At 39.1% G+C, this 18,982-nt stretch overlaps 1 protein-coding gene across 4 annotated transcripts in view; it reads right to left on the bottom strand.

Annotated features, from left to right (window-relative positions):
* The window catches only part of TRIM24 (tripartite motif containing 24), a 110,332-nt gene that overhangs the window by 60,825 nt on the left and 30,525 nt on the right, over positions 1-18,982 (bottom strand). For all 4 annotated transcript variants that reach the window (XM_055591040.1, XM_055591042.1, XM_055591041.1 and 1 more), the window contains exon 2: positions 2,364-2,482. In XM_055591040.1, coding sequence (XP_055447015.1) covers positions 2,364-2,482 — 119 coding nt within the window. The remainder of the gene's footprint in view (positions 1-2,363; positions 2,483-18,982) is intronic.

Genomic DNA, 18,982 nt, shown 5'->3' with positions numbered 1-18,982 from the left:
GGGTGTTTGCTATGACCAGTGCATTCTCTTGGCAAAATTGCTAGCCTTTGCCCTGCTTCATTCTGTACTCCAAGGCCAAATTTGCCTGTTACTTCAGGTATCTTTTGACTTCCTACTTTTGTATTCCAATCCCCTATAATGAAAAGGACATCTTTTTTGGGTGTTAGTTCTAGAAGGTAGTGTAGGTTTTCATAGAACTGGTGATCTTAAGCTGCTTCAGCATTAGTGGTTGGGGCATAGACTTGGGTTACTGTGATATTGAATGGTTTGCCATTGACAACGAACAGAGATCATCTGTTGTTTTGAGACTGCATCCAAATACTGCATTTCGGACTTTTTTGTTGACTATGAGGGCTACTCCATTTCTTCTAAGGGATTCTTTCCCACAGTAGTAGACCTAATGGGACAGGGGAGCCTGGTGGGCTGCTGTCTCTGGGGTCGCACAGAGTCTGACACAACTGAAGCGACTTAGCAGCAGCAGCAGTCCATTTTAGTTCACTGATTCATAAAATGTCAACGTTCACTCTTGCCATCTCCTGTTTGACCACTTCCAATTTACCTTGTTTCATGGACCTAACATTCCAGGTTCCTATGCGATATTGCTCTTTACAGCATCGGACTTTACTTCCATCACCAGTCACATCCACAACTGGGGGTTGTTTTTGCTTTGGCTCCGTCTCTTCATTCTTCCTGGAGTTATTTCTCTACTGTTGTCTAGTAGCATATTGGGAACCTACCAACCTGAGGAGTTCATCTTTCACTGTCCTATCTTTTTGCCTTTTCATCCTGTTCATGGGGTTCTCAAGGCAAGAATACTGAAGTGGTTTGCCATTTCCTTTTCCAGTGGACCACGTTTTGTCAGAACTCTCCACCATGACCTGTCCATCTTGGGTGGCCCTACATGGCATGGCTCATAGCCCTAAAAAAAAACTAAAGCCCTAAACAAAACCATAAACAAAAGCAAAATGAAACAAATGAACCTGCCTATCAAGTGGGTGACTTAACCATATAGAGAAGAATTACTTAAGTAACCTTAAAACATGATGATTTGGTTGAATATCTCCAGTACATACATTTAGTAATTGTTACCTTGTTTTCTGTTTTGACAGAGACAATTCTATAATTTCTACTTTCAGTACCAACTCTGTTTGTCTTCACTCTTACTCTGCAAGCCTCATTTATGCTTAACGAGCTGGTTCCACATTAGATTCTAGCAATAGGTGGTACTGGAGGAAGACTGCAATGCCAGAGGAAAAGATCATCTTAGTTGGCTTCCTATTTGCTCAACTTTTCATCTACAATTCTAGATTTGACTTAAAAATGTCAATATATCCTTGATATATTTTTCATTTTTCCTTCCTCTTTTAAAAATAAAAAAGCATTTGCTGAATCATTCTCTTGAAAATCATAGAAAAATTGGCCAACAAAGTGCTCAGGAGCATCCATATTGTGTTCTCTAAATACCATTTCAGACTAAAAGGAACCAAGGCTCTTAGAAGAACCATCTCCTGCGGGTTGCAGGTATAGAGCAGAAAATGAACAAGATCTTGTCAAAATAGAAAGCAAGGAAGATAGCAGTGACTACCGGGATTGTGTTGGAAGGACTTAGGAATCCTCACTGCCAAGATGGCACAAATTTGAGCACCAATAAGAATAACTACAACACATTTCATGTTAATACTCCATGAGTTAGTTCATAACAATAAGCACACACACCACTCGTTAGTCACCTCTGAAGAATGCTAAGAAAATAAATCACTACTCTAAAATTTAGCAACTCAAGGGAAAGAATTGAGCATTTATCTACTTTTCCTGTAAACCTAAGAATCAATGAAGGATGCTTTTCTCTTCCTATTCCAGTTGAGAAATAAAGGAGAATGACAGAATGAAAATGTCATCCTTTTTCAAAGTCTGAGTGAAATACAGAATCCTGGCAGTGATCATTGATGGCCGTTAACATCAGAAAAAAGACAACCAAGCATCACAATCTTTCTGCTTGAAAGACACACAGACATATGGATGGACATATTCTTACATCCTCTTACCCAGTGGGACTCAAATATAAACCAGCCTCTACATTTTTATCACCAGTTTACACAAAATAAAGCAGAGAGGGAAGCATGTCAAATGACTTAAGAGGTGCACAAAATTCAGAATAAGGCTAATTTTACTGGACTAACAACCCAGTTTACCCAGAAAATATATTAAAAGGGAGGAAAAGAAAGCCAAGCAGGGAGAAGGGATAATTTGAAATTAATTAAAGATATGCTTGAGACAAACCAACAAAATGCATGATAAGTTCTCCAGTATTCTAGGCTGCCACATTAAGAGGAAGCAAGCGACTCAAGACTTAATACACTTACCTGATTAGACTTTTCTACTGTACTGCTGGGAACCTCAGTAGTGTCCTTCACAAAAAAGTTATCTATGATGTGTCTCTCTGCACACTCTTGGCTGCAAACGGGACACCGAATGACTCCAACTGGGAAAGACAAAATTGTATTTTTAACTTTTTTTTTTCATTGACACATAATTGACATAACACAGTAAGTTTAGGCTGCACAACGAAAGAAATCGATGTCTGTATATATTGCAAAATGATCAATACAAAAAATCCAGTTGAAATCTGTCATTTTTCACAATTACAAGTTTGGTGTTATTTTGGTGGTGAGAACTTAAGATCCACTCCCCTAGCTCCTTTCATATATGTGATAGTTTTATGAACTATAGTCCATACTGTACATTACATCCCTATGACTTACTTATTTTATAACTGGAAATTTGTAACTTTTGACCCTTTTCACCCATTTTGCCCACCCCCAACAGCTACCTCATGCAACCACCAATCCTGTTTATATCCATAAGTTCACATTCTAAGTTTTAAAACAAAATATGGAGTCCTAACCCAACACATCTCATCCAAACTGCGAATGGGTTCTTTTACAGGTCCACTATCTTCAAATTTATACCTGTTGTTACTTAACATAAAGCAATTCACTTTTATGTACATATATGAATTTTACATGCATGTGCACCATGTGTGTATACATATAGTGTGTGTGTTTATGTGTATGTCCCGCACAGTATATTAAATGATGAAAAAATGCTCATAACTTTAAATGAGATGCTCTTCTAAATAAACATCCCCTCGGGCTATTCTTTTTATTGTTTAGCAACTTCTCTCAGAGAGATATGCAGAGTCATATGGACGCTCCTAAAGGAATTAGAGTTCTGGTTCTCTCTGGACTTACAAGATCGGGATTGCTAAAAGTGGAACACAGACATACTTATTTTGTTTAAAATATCCATGGGAATTCAGAAAACATTAAATTTGCTTCCTTTAAGTGCAAACAGTGTTCCTTTGGGAGAGGGGAGATCTTTCACAGTGCTTGTCCTGTGTCCCTTTGTGGGAGTTGTGAAACAATAAATGAATGAATTAAAATCTAAATTTTAAAAATCTTAATAAAAAAACTAACACTATTTCACAATAATAACAAAAATATATTAAGTACTTAGGAGTAAAGTTTTGAAAATGTGTAAGGCCACTGTGTAGAAAAATGTTAAGCTATATTTAGAATCATTAACAAAAAATACCTAAGTAATGAAAATACCATGTTCTTGATGGTAAAGGTGCCAAGTCTCTCCAAACGTATCTATAGATTCAATACAGTTATACACATGACAGATGTGGCACTAGAAATTGGTGGGAAAGGGGAGGAAAACTTCATGCTGCTACAGCTCTCTACAGTGGGAGAGGGATGAAATCAGATCCCTGCTGCTACTGCTGCTACGTTGCTTTAGTCGAGTCCAACTCTGTGCAACCCCATTGACAGCAGCCCACCAGGCTTCCCGTCCCTGGGATTCTCCAGGCAAGAACACTGGAGTGGGTTGCCATTTCCTTCTCCAATGCATGAAAGTAAAAAGTGAAAGTGAAGTCACTCAGTCATGTCCGACTCTAGCGACCCCATGGACTGCAGCCTACCAGGCTCCTCCATCCACGGGATTTTCTAGGCAAAAGTACTGGAGTGGGGTGCCATTGCCTTCTCCAGAATTAGATCCCTACTTGACTTAATTCAAAATTTTGGATAGGACAGATGAAGAAATTTAAAACTTTCATGAGGAAATAGAGGAAAGTATCTGTGTAACCTTAGAGCTGGAATAAGTTTCTTAATCAAGAAAACAAAAAGCAAGAGCACAAGGGAGAAATGAATGAATTCAACTTCTGTAAAGTTAAGAACTACAGTTAGGCAAGAGATTACCACAAAGAAAATGAGAAAATAAGCCCTCAATTGGGAGAAGGTATAGATAGAACATAGAACTGACAAGAAATCAGTAATTCAAATCTGTAAAAATGTGGCAATGCACTTCACAGAATAGAAAGATTGAATAAACATGCTTTTCCTTATTCCAGATAAGCACAGCTAAAGACTCTACACATTCTATACAAAACTGAGAAAGGCAGAGAGGAGGCAGACTGTCTAGAGACCTCAGGACCTGAGGAATGACAATGGTGAGTTCGCTGGGTTTTCTTTTAGCCTCATATATGCTAAAGTGTGAGCTCATGAAGCTGTAGTCTCAGAAACACCAAAAGGTAGTTAAAAAAAAAAAAAATCCACAAAAGGGTGCTCCCTGTACTCAAAGGACCAGGAACAGGGCAGTCTGGCAAGACAGAAAACTGAGGCCTAACCACCACAGAAAAAAAGTATTTCCTCTCCCACCAGCAAAGGTCCAGTGGGAAGCTGAAGCTTCTACCCTGGCAAAGCAGAAACCAGCTGCCCCCACCATTCCCTGCTGCCTGTGTCAGAGAAGCCTGGTGGGGAGCTAGGGCTTTGGTCCTCACTGGGTGGTAACGAGGCCCCCAGCAGTGTCCATGGAGATGACGTGAGGAGCCTAAGCGTTTATGTCCAGAACAGTAATCAGGTAGTCCCCTGCCTCCAGGCTGAAGGCCTGGTGTTAAGTCCAGACTTCCATTGCTATTTATCAGTAACCTCCCTCACCCCTATATCCCTTCTCCTTTGATGTGTCAATGAAGAACACATGAGAAACACTAAATAGGCACCCATACCCCTACCATCCGGGGAGGTATTAGCAGTGCCCAGTGGAACATCAACTTCCACACCATCAACCAGTGAGGAGGAAGATCTCTCACCAGGACAGCAAGGGATGCAGCGCAAGAAACTTAAGACTTCAACCTCCACCTCACAGGAAGCAAGAAATAATAAATGTAAGAGCAGAAATCAATGAAATTGAAAAACTGAAAGTCAATTCAACAAAAAGTTTGTTATTTAAAAAGGTCAATAAAATTAACAAACCTCCAGCAAGACTGATAAAGACAAAGGAGAAGACACAACTTACCAAACATAAGGAATAAAAATGGGGATATCACTACAGACCATAAGACAGCAAAAGGATGACAGGGAAATACTAAGAACACTACTCACACAAAATGACAATATAAGTGAAATGGACCAATTTCTCAAAAGGGACAAACTACTATAAAATAATTTGAACAGCCATTTAATTATATGGAAATCAGCTCTAAACAAAATTAAATACTAACAAACATGTATAGTACTAGTATGCTGAAAACTACAAAATTTTGGAAATCAAAAGAGATCTAAATATATGGAGAGACAATGTTCATGGATAGAGATAATCAATGTAGTAAAAAGTAATGTGATCTACCAGTTAAACAGAATTCCTAATAAAATCCTAACAACATTTCCTTTTGCAGATATAGACAAGATTGTTTTAATATTTATATTAAAAGGCAAATGCACTATAATAGCTGAATGGATAATGGAAAGGAGAATAATAAAGAATCACTATCCAATTTCAAGACTTACATAGCAAGAGTAATCAGGAATGTCCGTTATCAAACATAGGATAGACACACAGATAAATGAAAAAGCACAGAGACTTGAAAGAGATCTACACAGGTAGGGCCAACTGATTTTTGCATCTTTATGCTGATTAACTACAAAATGTTGATAAGAGATACTGTTCATGGATTGAAAGATTGTTGTTGTTCTTGTTCAGTTGCTCAGTCGTGTCTAACTCTTTGCGACCCCATGGACACCAGGCTTCCCTGTCCCTCACCAACTCTTGGAGCTTGCTCAAACTCACGTCCATTGAGTTGGTGATGCCATCCAACCATCTAGTTCTCTCTTGTCCCCTTCTCTTCTTGCCTTCAATCTTTCCCAGCATCAGGGTCTTTTCTAAGGTGTCGGATCTTCACATCAGGTGGCCAAAGTACTGGAGCTTCAGCATCAGCCCTTCCAATGAATATTCAGGACTGAGTTCATTTAGGATGGACTGGTTGGATATTCTTGCAGTCCAAGGGACTCTCAAAAGTCATCTCCAATACCACAGTTCAGAAGCATCAATCCTTTGGCACTCAGCTTTCTTTATAGTCCAACTCTCACATCCATACACGACTACTGGAAAAACCATAGCTTTTACTAGACGGACCTTTGTTGGCAAGGTAATGTCTCTGCTTTTTAATATGCTGTCTAGGTTTGTCATAAATCTTTTTCCAAGGAGCAAACATCTTTTAATTTCATGGCTACAGTCACCATCTGCAGTGATTTTGGAGCCCCAAAGAATAAAATCTGTCCGACTTTATTTTCTTGGATTGAAATGCATCACAGTAAAGATGTCACTTCTCGCCACACTGGTCTGTTGGGCTAAGTGTATTCCTATCAAAATCATAGCAAGATCTTGTTGTAAATATAGATAAGATTATTCCCAGATTTAAGTGGAAAAGGAAAGGAACTAGAATAGGTAAAATAATTCTGGAAAAAGAAAAATATAGTGAAAAGAATTACTATCCAATTTTAAGACTTACATGCAGTAACTTAGACAGGATGGTATTGGCAGGGTACATGCATAGATGAATGGAATAGAATACAGCAACAAGAAGTACACCCACACAAGTGCAACTCATTGTGACAAAAATGTGAGAACAATTCAGTGGAAAAAGGAAAGACTTTTCAACAAAAGGTTGAAACAACTGGGTACACATAGGAAAAACTGGACTTTAACTTAACCTTCACATTTTATATAAAAATTAACTCAAAGTGGATCAGTTTTAAATATAAAACATAAAACTAAAATCTTTGGAAGAAAACAGGAGAAATCTTGAGAACATAGGGCTTGTTGAAGGTCTTAGATATATCAAAAACCCAATCCATAAAAGAAAAATATGGATGAATTTGATTTCATCAAAATTTAAGACTTTTGTTCTACAAAAGACCTATAAAGAAGATGAAAAAACAAGCTACACGCTGGGATAAAATATCTGCAAACCACTGATCTGACAAAGGATTCACATCTACAATGTATAAAGAACTCTCAAAACAAAAACAAACAACCCAATTAAAAATTGGACAAAATACATAGAGGATATGCAGTACCAATAAGGATATGCACATGGCAAATACGCACATGATAAAATGTTCCACATCAATAGCCATCAGGTAATAAATACAAATTAAGATCATGATGGGTTATCAGCACAGAGCTATTAAAAAATGTTGAGATATTAGATCTCTTACACATTCCCACTGAGAGTGTGAAATAACACAGCCATTCTGGAAAACAGTCTGGCAGTTTCTTAAAAAAACACTAAACATAACATTTATCATATGAATCAGCAATCTCACTCCTGAGCAGAAATAAATTTAGGTTCACACAAAAATCTGAACTGCCACTGCTGCTATGTAGTCACTAAGTTGTGTCTGACTCTTTTTCGACCTCGTGGACTTCACAATCTTAATTGTTACTTGAAAGGACCCAAATCTCCTTTAATAAGCTAATGGTTAAATAAACTGTGGTACATCCATACCATGGGATAACAGTTGCAATCAAAGGGAACTAATTATTGATAGACACAGCAAACTGGATGGATCCTAAAGGCACTAGTGTGAGTTTTTTAAAGAGTCAATTTTGAAAGGTCTTATGAATGATCTTACATAACATTTCCCAAATGGCAAGAATATAGAGATATGAAACAGATTAGTACTTTGCCTGAAATTAGGGACAATGTGGCCTGGGGAAAGAGGGTATGTTTGACTATAAAGAGGTAACAAGAGGGAGAGCTTTGGTGATGGGATTGTTTGGAACTGTTGTGCATCTTGACTGTGAGGTTATATGAATCTAAACATGTGATTACTTCGTAATCATTACTTTGTCAACAAAAGTCCATCTAGTCAATGCTATGGTTTTTCCAGTAGTCACGAGAGTTGGACTGTAAAGAAAGCTGAGCGTTGAAGAACTGATGCTTTTGAACTGTGGTGTTGGAGAAGACTCTTGAGAGTCCCTTGGACTGCAAGGAGATCCAACCAGTCCATCCTAAAGGAGATCAGTCCTGAATATTCATTGCAAGGACTGATGCTGAAGCTAAAACTCCAATACTTTGGCCACCTGATGCAAAGAGCTGATTCATTTGAAGAGACCCTGATGCCGTGCAAGACTGAGGGCAGGAGGAGAAGGGGACAACAGAGGATGAGATCATTGGATGGCATCACCAACTTAATGGACATGAGTTTGAGTAAACTCCAGGAGTTGGTGATGGACAGGGAGGTCTGGCGTGCTGCAGTCCACGGGGTCGCAGAGTCGAACATGACTGAGCGACTGACCTGAACTGAACACATGTGATAAAGTTGCATTAGAACTATACTCACTATTGTAACCATGTTCATTTCCTGGACTGATATTGCACTGTAGTTATATAAGAAGTAATCACTGGGGAAAAACTGGGTGCAAAGGACCTCTCTCTAACTTCCATCAATATATTATTATTTCAAAATAAAAAGTTAAAAAAACAAAGCAAAATAACTAACCTTTATTTAGTGCTGTTCTTGTATGTAGTGTTTTATCCTCATACAGAGGAGGAATGAAGATCAGAGCCTCGGATTAAGTTGACCTTGGTCACACAGTAGTGGGGTTGTGATCTGAACCCATGGCCAAGTGACCACAGAATGCAGGCTCTGTACTGCCACACTTTACAAAAATGTCATAGAAAACTATGGGGTCACAGACTGCATCACTGTGACAGATAGGATATTAATCCATGAATTAAGAACCCCATTTGTGTATGGTGGTGAATTTAACCTGTTACTGCTGCTGTTGCTTCAGTTGTGTCCGACTCTGTGCGACCCCATAGACGGCAGCCCACCAGGCTCCCCCGTCCCTGGGATTCTCCAGGCAAGAACACTGGAATGGGTTGCCATTTCCTTCTCCAATGCATGAACGTGAAAAGTGAAAGTGAAGTCGTTCAGTCGTGCCCAACTCTTAGCGACCCCATGGACTGCAGCCCACCAGGCTCCTCTGTCCATGGATTTTCCAGGCAAGAGTACTGGAGTGGGGTGCCATTGCCTTCTTGCTACCTCAACAATACTTTGTTACCCATAAAAAGTTAGTGGGTAAATGTAATTTCTATTCAAGTCTGAGCACACTTAAAGTTCCTCTGTACAGACACAGATGCAGAGAATGGACTTGTGGACACAGTGGAGGAAGGAGAGGGCAGGACAAATTGAGAGAGCAGCACTGACATTATACACTGACGAGAGCCAGTGGGAAGCTGCTGCATAACACAGGGAGCTCAGCTTGGTGCTTTGTGATGACCTAGACGGGTTGGGTGAGCGAGAGGCTCAAGAAGGAGGGGATGTATGTATACTAACAGCTGATTCAAGTTGTTGTATACCAAAAACTAACAACACTGTAAAGCAATCATCCTCCAATTAAAAATAAAATAAAGTTCCTTTATACAGACTGACAGAGATCAGGATCTGGAATATATCCTTCCAGAAATTAGAGTGATTAAAATCTGATTAACTAAAGAAAAATAATTCTGTGAGAAGTATGGAGATACTTTCTTTAATCATTCATCACTGTGTGCTCAATGGCCATAGTTGTTTCTTTCTGGTATTTATAAGGTTGTACATGGTGCATAGATTCCTGTAAGTCTGTTTTCAAATATTACCTTTGATGATGCCTGCACGCCCCACCCCCCACCACTCCCGGAACCTTCCTGCACAAGAAATTCCCCTAATCCTGCTCTGATTATTCTCTCTCGGGCAGTTATCCTTCTGTTTCATTTATATTTATTATTTATCATCTGGCTATTGGCCCCACTCCAGTACTCTTGCCTGGAAAATCCCATGGACAGAGGAGCCTGGTAGGCTTCAGACCATGGGGTCGCTAAGAGTTGGACACGACTGGGCGACTTCACTTTCACTTTTCACTTTCATGCATTGGAGAAGGAAATGGCAACCCACTCCAGTGCTCTTGCCTGGAGAATCTCAAGGATGGCGGAGCCTGGTGGGCTGCCGTCTATGGGGTCACACAGAGTTGGACACGACTGAAGTGACTTAGCAGTATTGCAAGTAAAATGTAAATCATTTGCTTAGTTCACTGATACTCCAAGCACCTAAACATGTACTTGACACATAGCAGTACTCGATAATATTTAGCGGATGAGTGAATGAACTCCCATAGTGATGCACACGCCTTGTGATTCACACTTTCACCATGGAGAAACTCTTCAGCACTGGGAAACATGCTCAAAAATGTTCACAGCACTATTTTTCATAAAAGTCCACAACATAAAAGTTCAAGAAACAATCTAAATGTCCATCAAGAGTAGAACAAAAATACTATAGTATATACAAATAATAGAACATTATACAAGCTGGAATCAAGATTGCTGGGAGAAATATCAATAACCTCAGATATGCAGATGACACCACCCTTATGGCAGACGGTGAAGCGGAACTAAAAAGCCTCTTGATGAAAGAGAAAGAGGAGAGTGAAAAAATTGGCTTAAAACTCAACCTTCAGAAAACTAAGATCATGGCATTTGGTCCTGTCACTTCATGGCAAATACATGGGGAAACAATGGAAACAGTGACAGACTTTATTTTCTTGGACTCCAAAATCACTGCAGATGGTGACTGCAGCCATGAAATTAAAACATGCTTGCTCCTTGGAAGAAAAGCTATGGCCAATCTAGACAGCGTACTAAAAAGCAGAGATATTACTTTGCCAACAAAGGTCTATCTAGTCAAGGCTATGGTTTTTCCAGTAGTCATGTATGGATTTGAGAGCTGGACTATAAAAGCAAGCTGATCACTTTAGAATTGGTGCTTTTGAACTGTGGTGTTGGAGAAGACTCTTGAGAGTCCCTTGGACTGCAAGGAGATCCAGTCCTGAATATTCATTGGAAGGACTGATGCTGAAGCTGAAACTCCAATACTCTGGCCACTTGATGTGAAGAATTGACTCATTGGAAAATGCCTTGATGCTGGGAAAGATTGAAGGCAGGAGAAGGGGACAACAGAGGATGAGGTGGTTGGATGGCATCACTGACTCAATGGACATGAGTTTGAGTAATCTCTGGGAGTTGGTGATGGACAGGGAAGCCTGGTGTGCTGCAGTCTATGAGGTCACAAAGAGACGGACATGACTGAGTGAACTGAACTGAACTGATATAACAAGGAAGTCAATGTATGTAAACTACAGATGGCTGAGTTCCCAAAAGTATGTTGAGTGAAGAAAGTCCCAGAAGAATATATATTATACTCTATGCTGCTGCTAAGTCGCTTCAGTCGTGCCCAACTCTGTGTGACCCCATAGAAGGCAGCTGAACAGGCTCCTCTGCCCCTGGGATTCTCTAGGCAAGAATACTGGAGTGGGTTGTCATTTCCTTCTCTAATGCATGCATGCATGCTAAGTCACTTCAGTCGTGTCCAACTCTCTGCAAACCCTATGGACAGCAGCCCACCAGGCTCCTCTGTCCAAGAGATTCTCTAGGCAAGAATACTGGAGTGGGTTGCCATTTCCTTCTCCAATTATACTCTATATCAAAGTTCAAAAATACTATTTAGGAAAGCAAGTATAGCTGATAAACTATAAAGAAAAACAAGAGAAAGATTAACACAAAATTGTGGATAATGGCTATGCCAAGGAAGGAGGAAAGAATAAGCAGCTCCCCTGCAATACTAATTTTATCCCATCTATCTTTCATGAACCAAACCACTTTGAAGGCCTAAGAGCACATGGAAATAAACGTGTGCAAGCTAATGAAACTTCATGCCCATTTCTAGGGATAAGAGAGCCTGAGGACTAGTAACCCTCACAGCTACCCAGCTCTAGTGCATTAAGTATCATCCCCACTGTACAGATCAGGAAACTGAGCATCATGACTTGCCTGTGGTCATTCGACTACTAAGTAAGTGCCAACTGCGGAATTTGAAATCTGCCTAAGGATATATCTTGCATACATTCTACACAGAAAATATTTAAATGAAAAGGATATGCGTGCATGCTAAGTCACTTCAGTCATGTACAACTCTTTGTGACTCACTGGACTGTGGCCAACCATGCTCCTTTGTCCATGGGATTTTCTAGGCTCCAGATAAGAATATTGGAGTGGGTTGCCATGTCCTCCTCCAGGGGATCTTCCCAACCCAGGGATCGAACCCATCCGTGTCTCTTATGTCTCCTGCACAGGCAGGCAGGTTCTTTACCACTAGCACCGCCTGGGAAGCCCAGGGGATATAGCACAGACTACAAAGCTATATGCCCTACATATTATTCCTCTTTATTGACTGTTTCATATCCCTGAAGCAATCTTTATGAGCCTCTATTTCCTCTTCTATAAAGTAACAGCAGTATGATAATCATGACAATGGTTACCATACTGACAATTTGTGCTTGTTATTGTGCTAAATATTCCACGCTCAATAGAACAAATCTGAGGCAGAACTGTTATGAACATTATATTAATAAATGTACAAAAAGGGCCTAATGATGTTGGGCTGGTACCTGGTAAACCTGTGCATCACAGTCTGTGCTCCCAAGTAAAATCAGATTAATAGTTGAATCCTTCTGAAAGGCCCAGCACAACATCACCTACCTCATTCCCTCAGTCACAGAGGTACCTCAACCTACAAGAAACAATGAGGCCAAATGCTGGTGAATCTCAAATTTGTGTCTTTACCCATACTTCATTCCCAAGCTCAATATGTACCTTGTCAGTATAAGAAGAAAACAAAACAAAACAGGCATTTTGTATTATAGGGTAAATACCTGAACACTTAGGTTATGACACACTATTCCAGAAAGGGTGGGAATACTGCAGAAACATAATACAACTCCCATTTTTGAAAAGGGAAAATTTGAAATCTGAAAGGCAAGCAGGGAGCCAACTTTAATTCAAGAGAAATAGAAAGCAAACAGACCAGTACAAATTGCATCTCTTTGCTGCTACCAGAATATGTGCTAGGTACAAGCTAAATAAGGAAATCACCTATTTATTTATCAAGTTGAAACAACTAACACTTCTTTTTATTTATCTGTGTTTTAAAGGAAAAGGACTGTTGAAGTTATTACGTAAATTTTTGTGTTTGCTAAAAAAAATCATGAAAGATGTTTAGACTGCAAGGAGATCAAACCAGTCAATCCTAAAGGAAATCATACCTAAAGGAAATAAATCCTAAATATTCATTGGAAGGACTGATGCTGAAGCTCCAATACTTTGGCCGCCTGATGCGAAGAGCCAACTCATTACAAAAGACCCTGTTGCTGGGAAAGATTGAAGGCAGGAGAACGGGACGAGAGAGGATGAGATGGTTGTATGGCATCACCAACTCAATGGACATGAGTTTCAGCAAGCTCCAGGAGATGGTGAAGGACAGGGAAGCCTGGTATGCTGCAGTCCATGGGGTCACAGAGTCAGACATGACTGAGGTTATCAAACAACAACAACAAAGGTCACAAAAGAACATGGCTGATATAAGAGATTAATGACAGATCATAAAGAACATTTATAAAGCAGCTGGATTTAAGCTTTAGTATCTGGTTTTATTCTTTTCTACAGAATAAATGTTTACAGTTTGAAGACATAAACTCCATGAAAGAGATGAATGTGGATTCAAAGCCTCTTACTGCACACTGGATCACAGACATAAGTAAGCTGAAGGTTAGGACCATGAGATGGATCACAACAGTCAGGCATGCATGGGAGAAAAGGAGAGATCTATGTAATGGAAAATGGTGCTCTGTCCAAGGTCCTGTCAATACTATTGATGGCTTGCTACTTAAGCGTATGAATGTATATATAACAAAAGACCCAATTAAAATGCTACCTACAAGAAACCCAATCTAAATATACATACAGGTTTAAAAAAATCAAAGTATGGAAATAGAAACATATTCAAATAAAAAGCAAATGAAACCTGGAGGACTGTATAATTTTATGACAGAGTAGACTACAGAACTAGAACTATTATCAGATATCAAGTTAGGACAGTGTATAATGATAAAGAGCTTGGTTCCTCATGAAGACACATAATCCTGAATGCTCAAGTACCTAATTAACAGTGTCAGAACACATAGTGTAAAAACTGATACTGTAAAGTGAAAGAAAACAAGTCCACACGATGGTTGGAGATTTCAACTCTCCTCTTAATAATCAATAGAGCAGCAGACAGAAAATCAATAAAGACAGATTTGAACAAAAGAATCAAATAACTTGATCCAATTGATTTTTAAAGCATAACCAATGTTAGTAGAATACATATTCTTAAAGTGTGAATGGAATATTCACCAAGATATAATATATGCTGGACAACAAAACAAGTATAAAAAATAAACACACACAAAATATGTTCCATGTGAGAGAGCTAATTCTTAGGTAGGCTGATAAGAAGTCTGGTGTCCTCAAGGAGGAGAAAGGTGTCTGGGGCTCTCTAGGAGGAGAAAAGGACAAACTTTTTTTTTCTACATTCTTGCATCTTAGTTACATAAGACTTTTTTTGTTTAAGCCAGAGCTATTGATTGCATAACAAAACAGCTCATCATGCTTAAGGGTATGTTTTTCCTTAAACTCTGTACCAATGATTATATGACAACAGTGTATCTTTCTTAAGAACCTTGACTAATCCTGTCATCTTAAAATATATATATATATGTGTGTGTGTGTGTGCATATATCTATATCTATATATATATATATAGATAAAACACACATATATACACACACATACACATTTTTGTGTGTGTGTGTGTGTAGGGGGGAGACTGCTATGGGGTCTTAGATGTGGCATGTAGGATCTAGTTCCCTGACCAGGGAATGAACCTGGGCCCCATGCATTGGGATTGTGGAGTTTTAACCACTGGACCACCATCATCTTAAAGTGTATGTTATGACAGTGGGTCTGGTAAGATCTTTCTATTGTTCGTTCTAATCCCGTTATCTTAAAATGTAAATTGTGGGAGTGGGTCTGGTAAGACCTTTACAACCTTGAGTCAGTCTTTTGATTTATTGCTAATAACCAATTAAAAAAGTATATAGCTCCCTTGCTAAGATAAGTGACAGGGCACTCTCCCTTCCCCTTCTGCTGTCTATGTCAGAAGCTTTCTCTGGCCTATTTCACGGTAATAAAATTTCTGCCACATAAAAGCTCTGAGTGATAAAGCCTGGTCTCTGATCCTGAATCATCATCTTCAGAGATCACAAATCCAACATCATTCAGTGTAAGCTATCACATGAATACTATGGAATAAACTTAGAAATCACTAACAGAAAACTGCAAAACTCCCAAATATTTGTAAACTGAACAACTTTGCACCAACCCATGTGTTAATTGGAAAAGGTCTAAAAACCAATGATCTAAGAATTCTCTTCCAGAAGCTAGAAAAAGAAGAGCAAATTAATCCCCCCAAAAAAGCAGAAGGAAGGAAATAATAAGGAGCTGAATACAATGAACAGGAAAACGGGAATAAAGAGCAAAAAAAAAAAAAAAAAAAAAAAATCAATGAAACCAAAGACAGATTTTGGGGTGGGATAAAATTAATAACTAACCAAGAAAAATGACCAAAATGCAAAGTAAAACAGGCCATTTCTACAGAGTCCACGGAGCTTTAAAAAGTATGGGAATATTATCTGTGGTGACCCAAGGATGAAAGAGCAGATAAAACGAAGGAGGGTCTTGGAATGCAGGAAGGAAAAACCAGGCCCTTATTGTTCTTCCCTCCATATTGTAACTATTAATGGATTTCAGGTCCTCCTGAGGAGTATAACCAACCTGTCTCCCCCTCCTACCCCACAGGGAGAAGGTAACTGCCTTACTCCTATGCATCTCTCATCCAATCAGCAAATGACCTACAAGAACCTATCCCACTCCTTGTATGCTGGGTATAAAAGTGGACTAAGCAAAACACAAAAGGGGTGGGGATGGCGATATAAAGGAGCAGACGTTTTGTATCTTATTGAAATTAAGCTGTAATAAATTCAAATTAGAATGTTAAAAAAAAAAATAAAAGTGGACTAAGGAGCCCTGTTCAACGTCCTTTCTCTCTTGAGCTAGCCCACTGTTCTAACAGCATCTCCCACTCTAATAAGCTCTATTTCCCTCTCATTCTGTCTCATGTCTGGAAGTTCTTTTCCAACCCATGCTTGGACCATGACATTGTGTGTGTGTGTGAAGTCGCTCAGTCGTGTCCAACTCTTTGCGACCCCGTGGACTGGAGCCTACCAGGCTTCTCCATCCACGGGATTCTCCAGGCAAGAATACTGGAGTGGGTTACCATTTCCTTCTCCAGGGGATCTTCCCAACCCAGGGATCCAACCCGGGTCTCCTGCATTGGAGGCAGACGCTTTAACCTCTGAGTCACCGGGGCCATGACATTATCAACCTGATTAAATAGGTTGATTCTTTAAAAAACATAATTATCAGAATCTTCTCAAAAAGAATCAGAAAACCTGAATAGTTCTATATTAATTTAAAAAATTGAATTCATAATTTAAATTTTTCCCATAAACCAAATTTAGACCTAGAAGAGACCACTGGATTCCAAACATCTAAAGGTAATTCTAACTCTAAACAATTCTTTAAAAAATAGAGGGGCCCTGCCCATCTCATCTTATAAGCCCAATATTACCTTGCTACTAAAATCAAGGAAAGAAAAGTACACAGACCAAAATCTCATTAATGAAATATCAGAAAATCAAATGCAGAAATACATATAAATAACAATACATCATTTAAGTAGGGTTTATTACAGAACTGAGCCTGTGCTCAACAACAAGAGAAGCCACAACAGTGAGAAGCGCATGCACCACAACTACAGAGTAGCCCCACTTGTCGCAACTAGAGGAAAGTCCACACGGCAACGAAGACTCAGCACAGCCAAAAAATTAATTAATTTTTTAAAAAAAGCACAAATAGCTTAAAACACATTTCTGGGGGGTAAATGTGAAGACAGACTTGTACTAGAAAGAACACAAGGGAATAATAGTTATTTTAGTTGTCCATGGAAATTATATTGGGATTATCAAGGTTACTTATTTTTGGGGGATGCAAGTTAAACTATTTTAAGGATGAAATGCCAAATCTGTGATTTACTTCAGAGTAGCTAAAATAAATTAAAAAAAAATTAGTATTAAAAGCAGGAAAAATATGTTGCCAATTTTTAAGGCTTTATGCATGCTTTTTCTTAATTAAAAAAAAAAACTGGATCTAGTTACAACAGAAACAGAGTGACTCAGGTCACTACCAGGTGGTAAAGAATTTACCTGCCAATGCAGGAGCTGCAGGAGACATGGGTTCAATCCCTGGGTCCACAAGACCCCCTGGAGAAGGAACTGGCAACCCATTCCAGTATTCTTGCTGGCAAAATCCCAGGAACAGAGGAGCCTGGTGGGCTGTGGTTCACGGGGTCACAAGAGTTGAACACAACTGAGCATGCACACACAAAAGAAAAAGGCATACAACATAGAACATGATAAAAACTGAACTCCCCCAGGAGAGTCCTAAGAGATGAAATAAACACACCATCAGTTGTGGTCTGCATCTTCAAAGGACCTACTTTATCTACATTGTAAAATTCCTCTCTCCTGCCCTTTGGATTTTATAATACTAAACCCATTATAAAATCCAGCACAATACAGCACCCTCAGAGCAACAACAGCAACAGATATTGTCACATATATAAGCCCTGTTTTTCTCAATACAGATTTACAAAAGGAAAAAAATAAAGTAGCAAAAAAAGCAGCAAAGAATGTCATTTAAAAAAAAAAAAAAAGGGCAGCCCTCGGGATTGGTTTCTCTACCAAAACAAGTATTAAGCTGGAAAAAATGATCAAAATTAACTATCCCAGAACTATGAAACTGGTTCAGACATTTACAGTAATCAAGGAAGGCTTAATGAAGGAAGGGGCTGCTTAGGTAGAAGAGCTGCTTGCATGAACTAGCTACCATGCTCACATATCTTAAATTCTGCTGCAGAGTAGGGACAGCAGCCCACATCCCTGGGGTGGCTGGCTGGTGCGGGTGGTCAGTAAGGATCTTGTACTCTAAGATTTGGGGGCTATGTGATTTAGTTATGGGGGTTCCCTGATGGTCAGCTGAGATGCTTGACTTTATTCAGCTCCCCTGCAGCAGCTTCTCTGGCAGCACACATCAGAACATTTAAAAAGGAATACACACTTTTAAATCTACACATTTAAGAAACCTCTGAGAGGTCACAGACTGAGATAACAGGTCAATAACACATACAAGTAAGGCTTACATACAAGTAAGGCTTTGCATAGTTTGGAAAAGTTGCTATACAGATAGATAACTGAAGACCTCAACAAGCAACAAAATCAATCCCTGAGGAGAAGAACCTGATTTCCAGAGTTACCACAATACTCAAAATGTCCAGTTCTCAACAAAATATTACAAAGAAATCAGGAAATATGGGTTCATTCATAGGAAAAAAGAATTTGACAGAAATGGTAGAGTTGAATAGGTAGAAGAAACAAACATCAGCAAAGCTGAAGATATGGTTATTATCTTCCAGTCTGAGGAGTAACAATGAAAAAAGAATGAAGAAATACTCATTGCAGCACTATTTACAATAGCCAAGATGTGGAAGCAACCTATCAACAGATGGATGGATGGATAAAGATGTGGTACATATACACAATGGAATAT

This window comes from Bubalus kerabau, chromosome 8 (genome assembly GCF_029407905.1).
Source record: "Bubalus kerabau isolate K-KA32 ecotype Philippines breed swamp buffalo chromosome 8, PCC_UOA_SB_1v2, whole genome shotgun sequence".
In the NCBI taxonomy this organism is placed as follows: domain Eukaryota; kingdom Metazoa; phylum Chordata; class Mammalia; order Artiodactyla; family Bovidae; genus Bubalus; species Bubalus kerabau.
The sequence above is the reverse complement of the archived record's forward strand: the minus strand, read 5'-3'. Positions and strand labels throughout refer to the sequence as shown.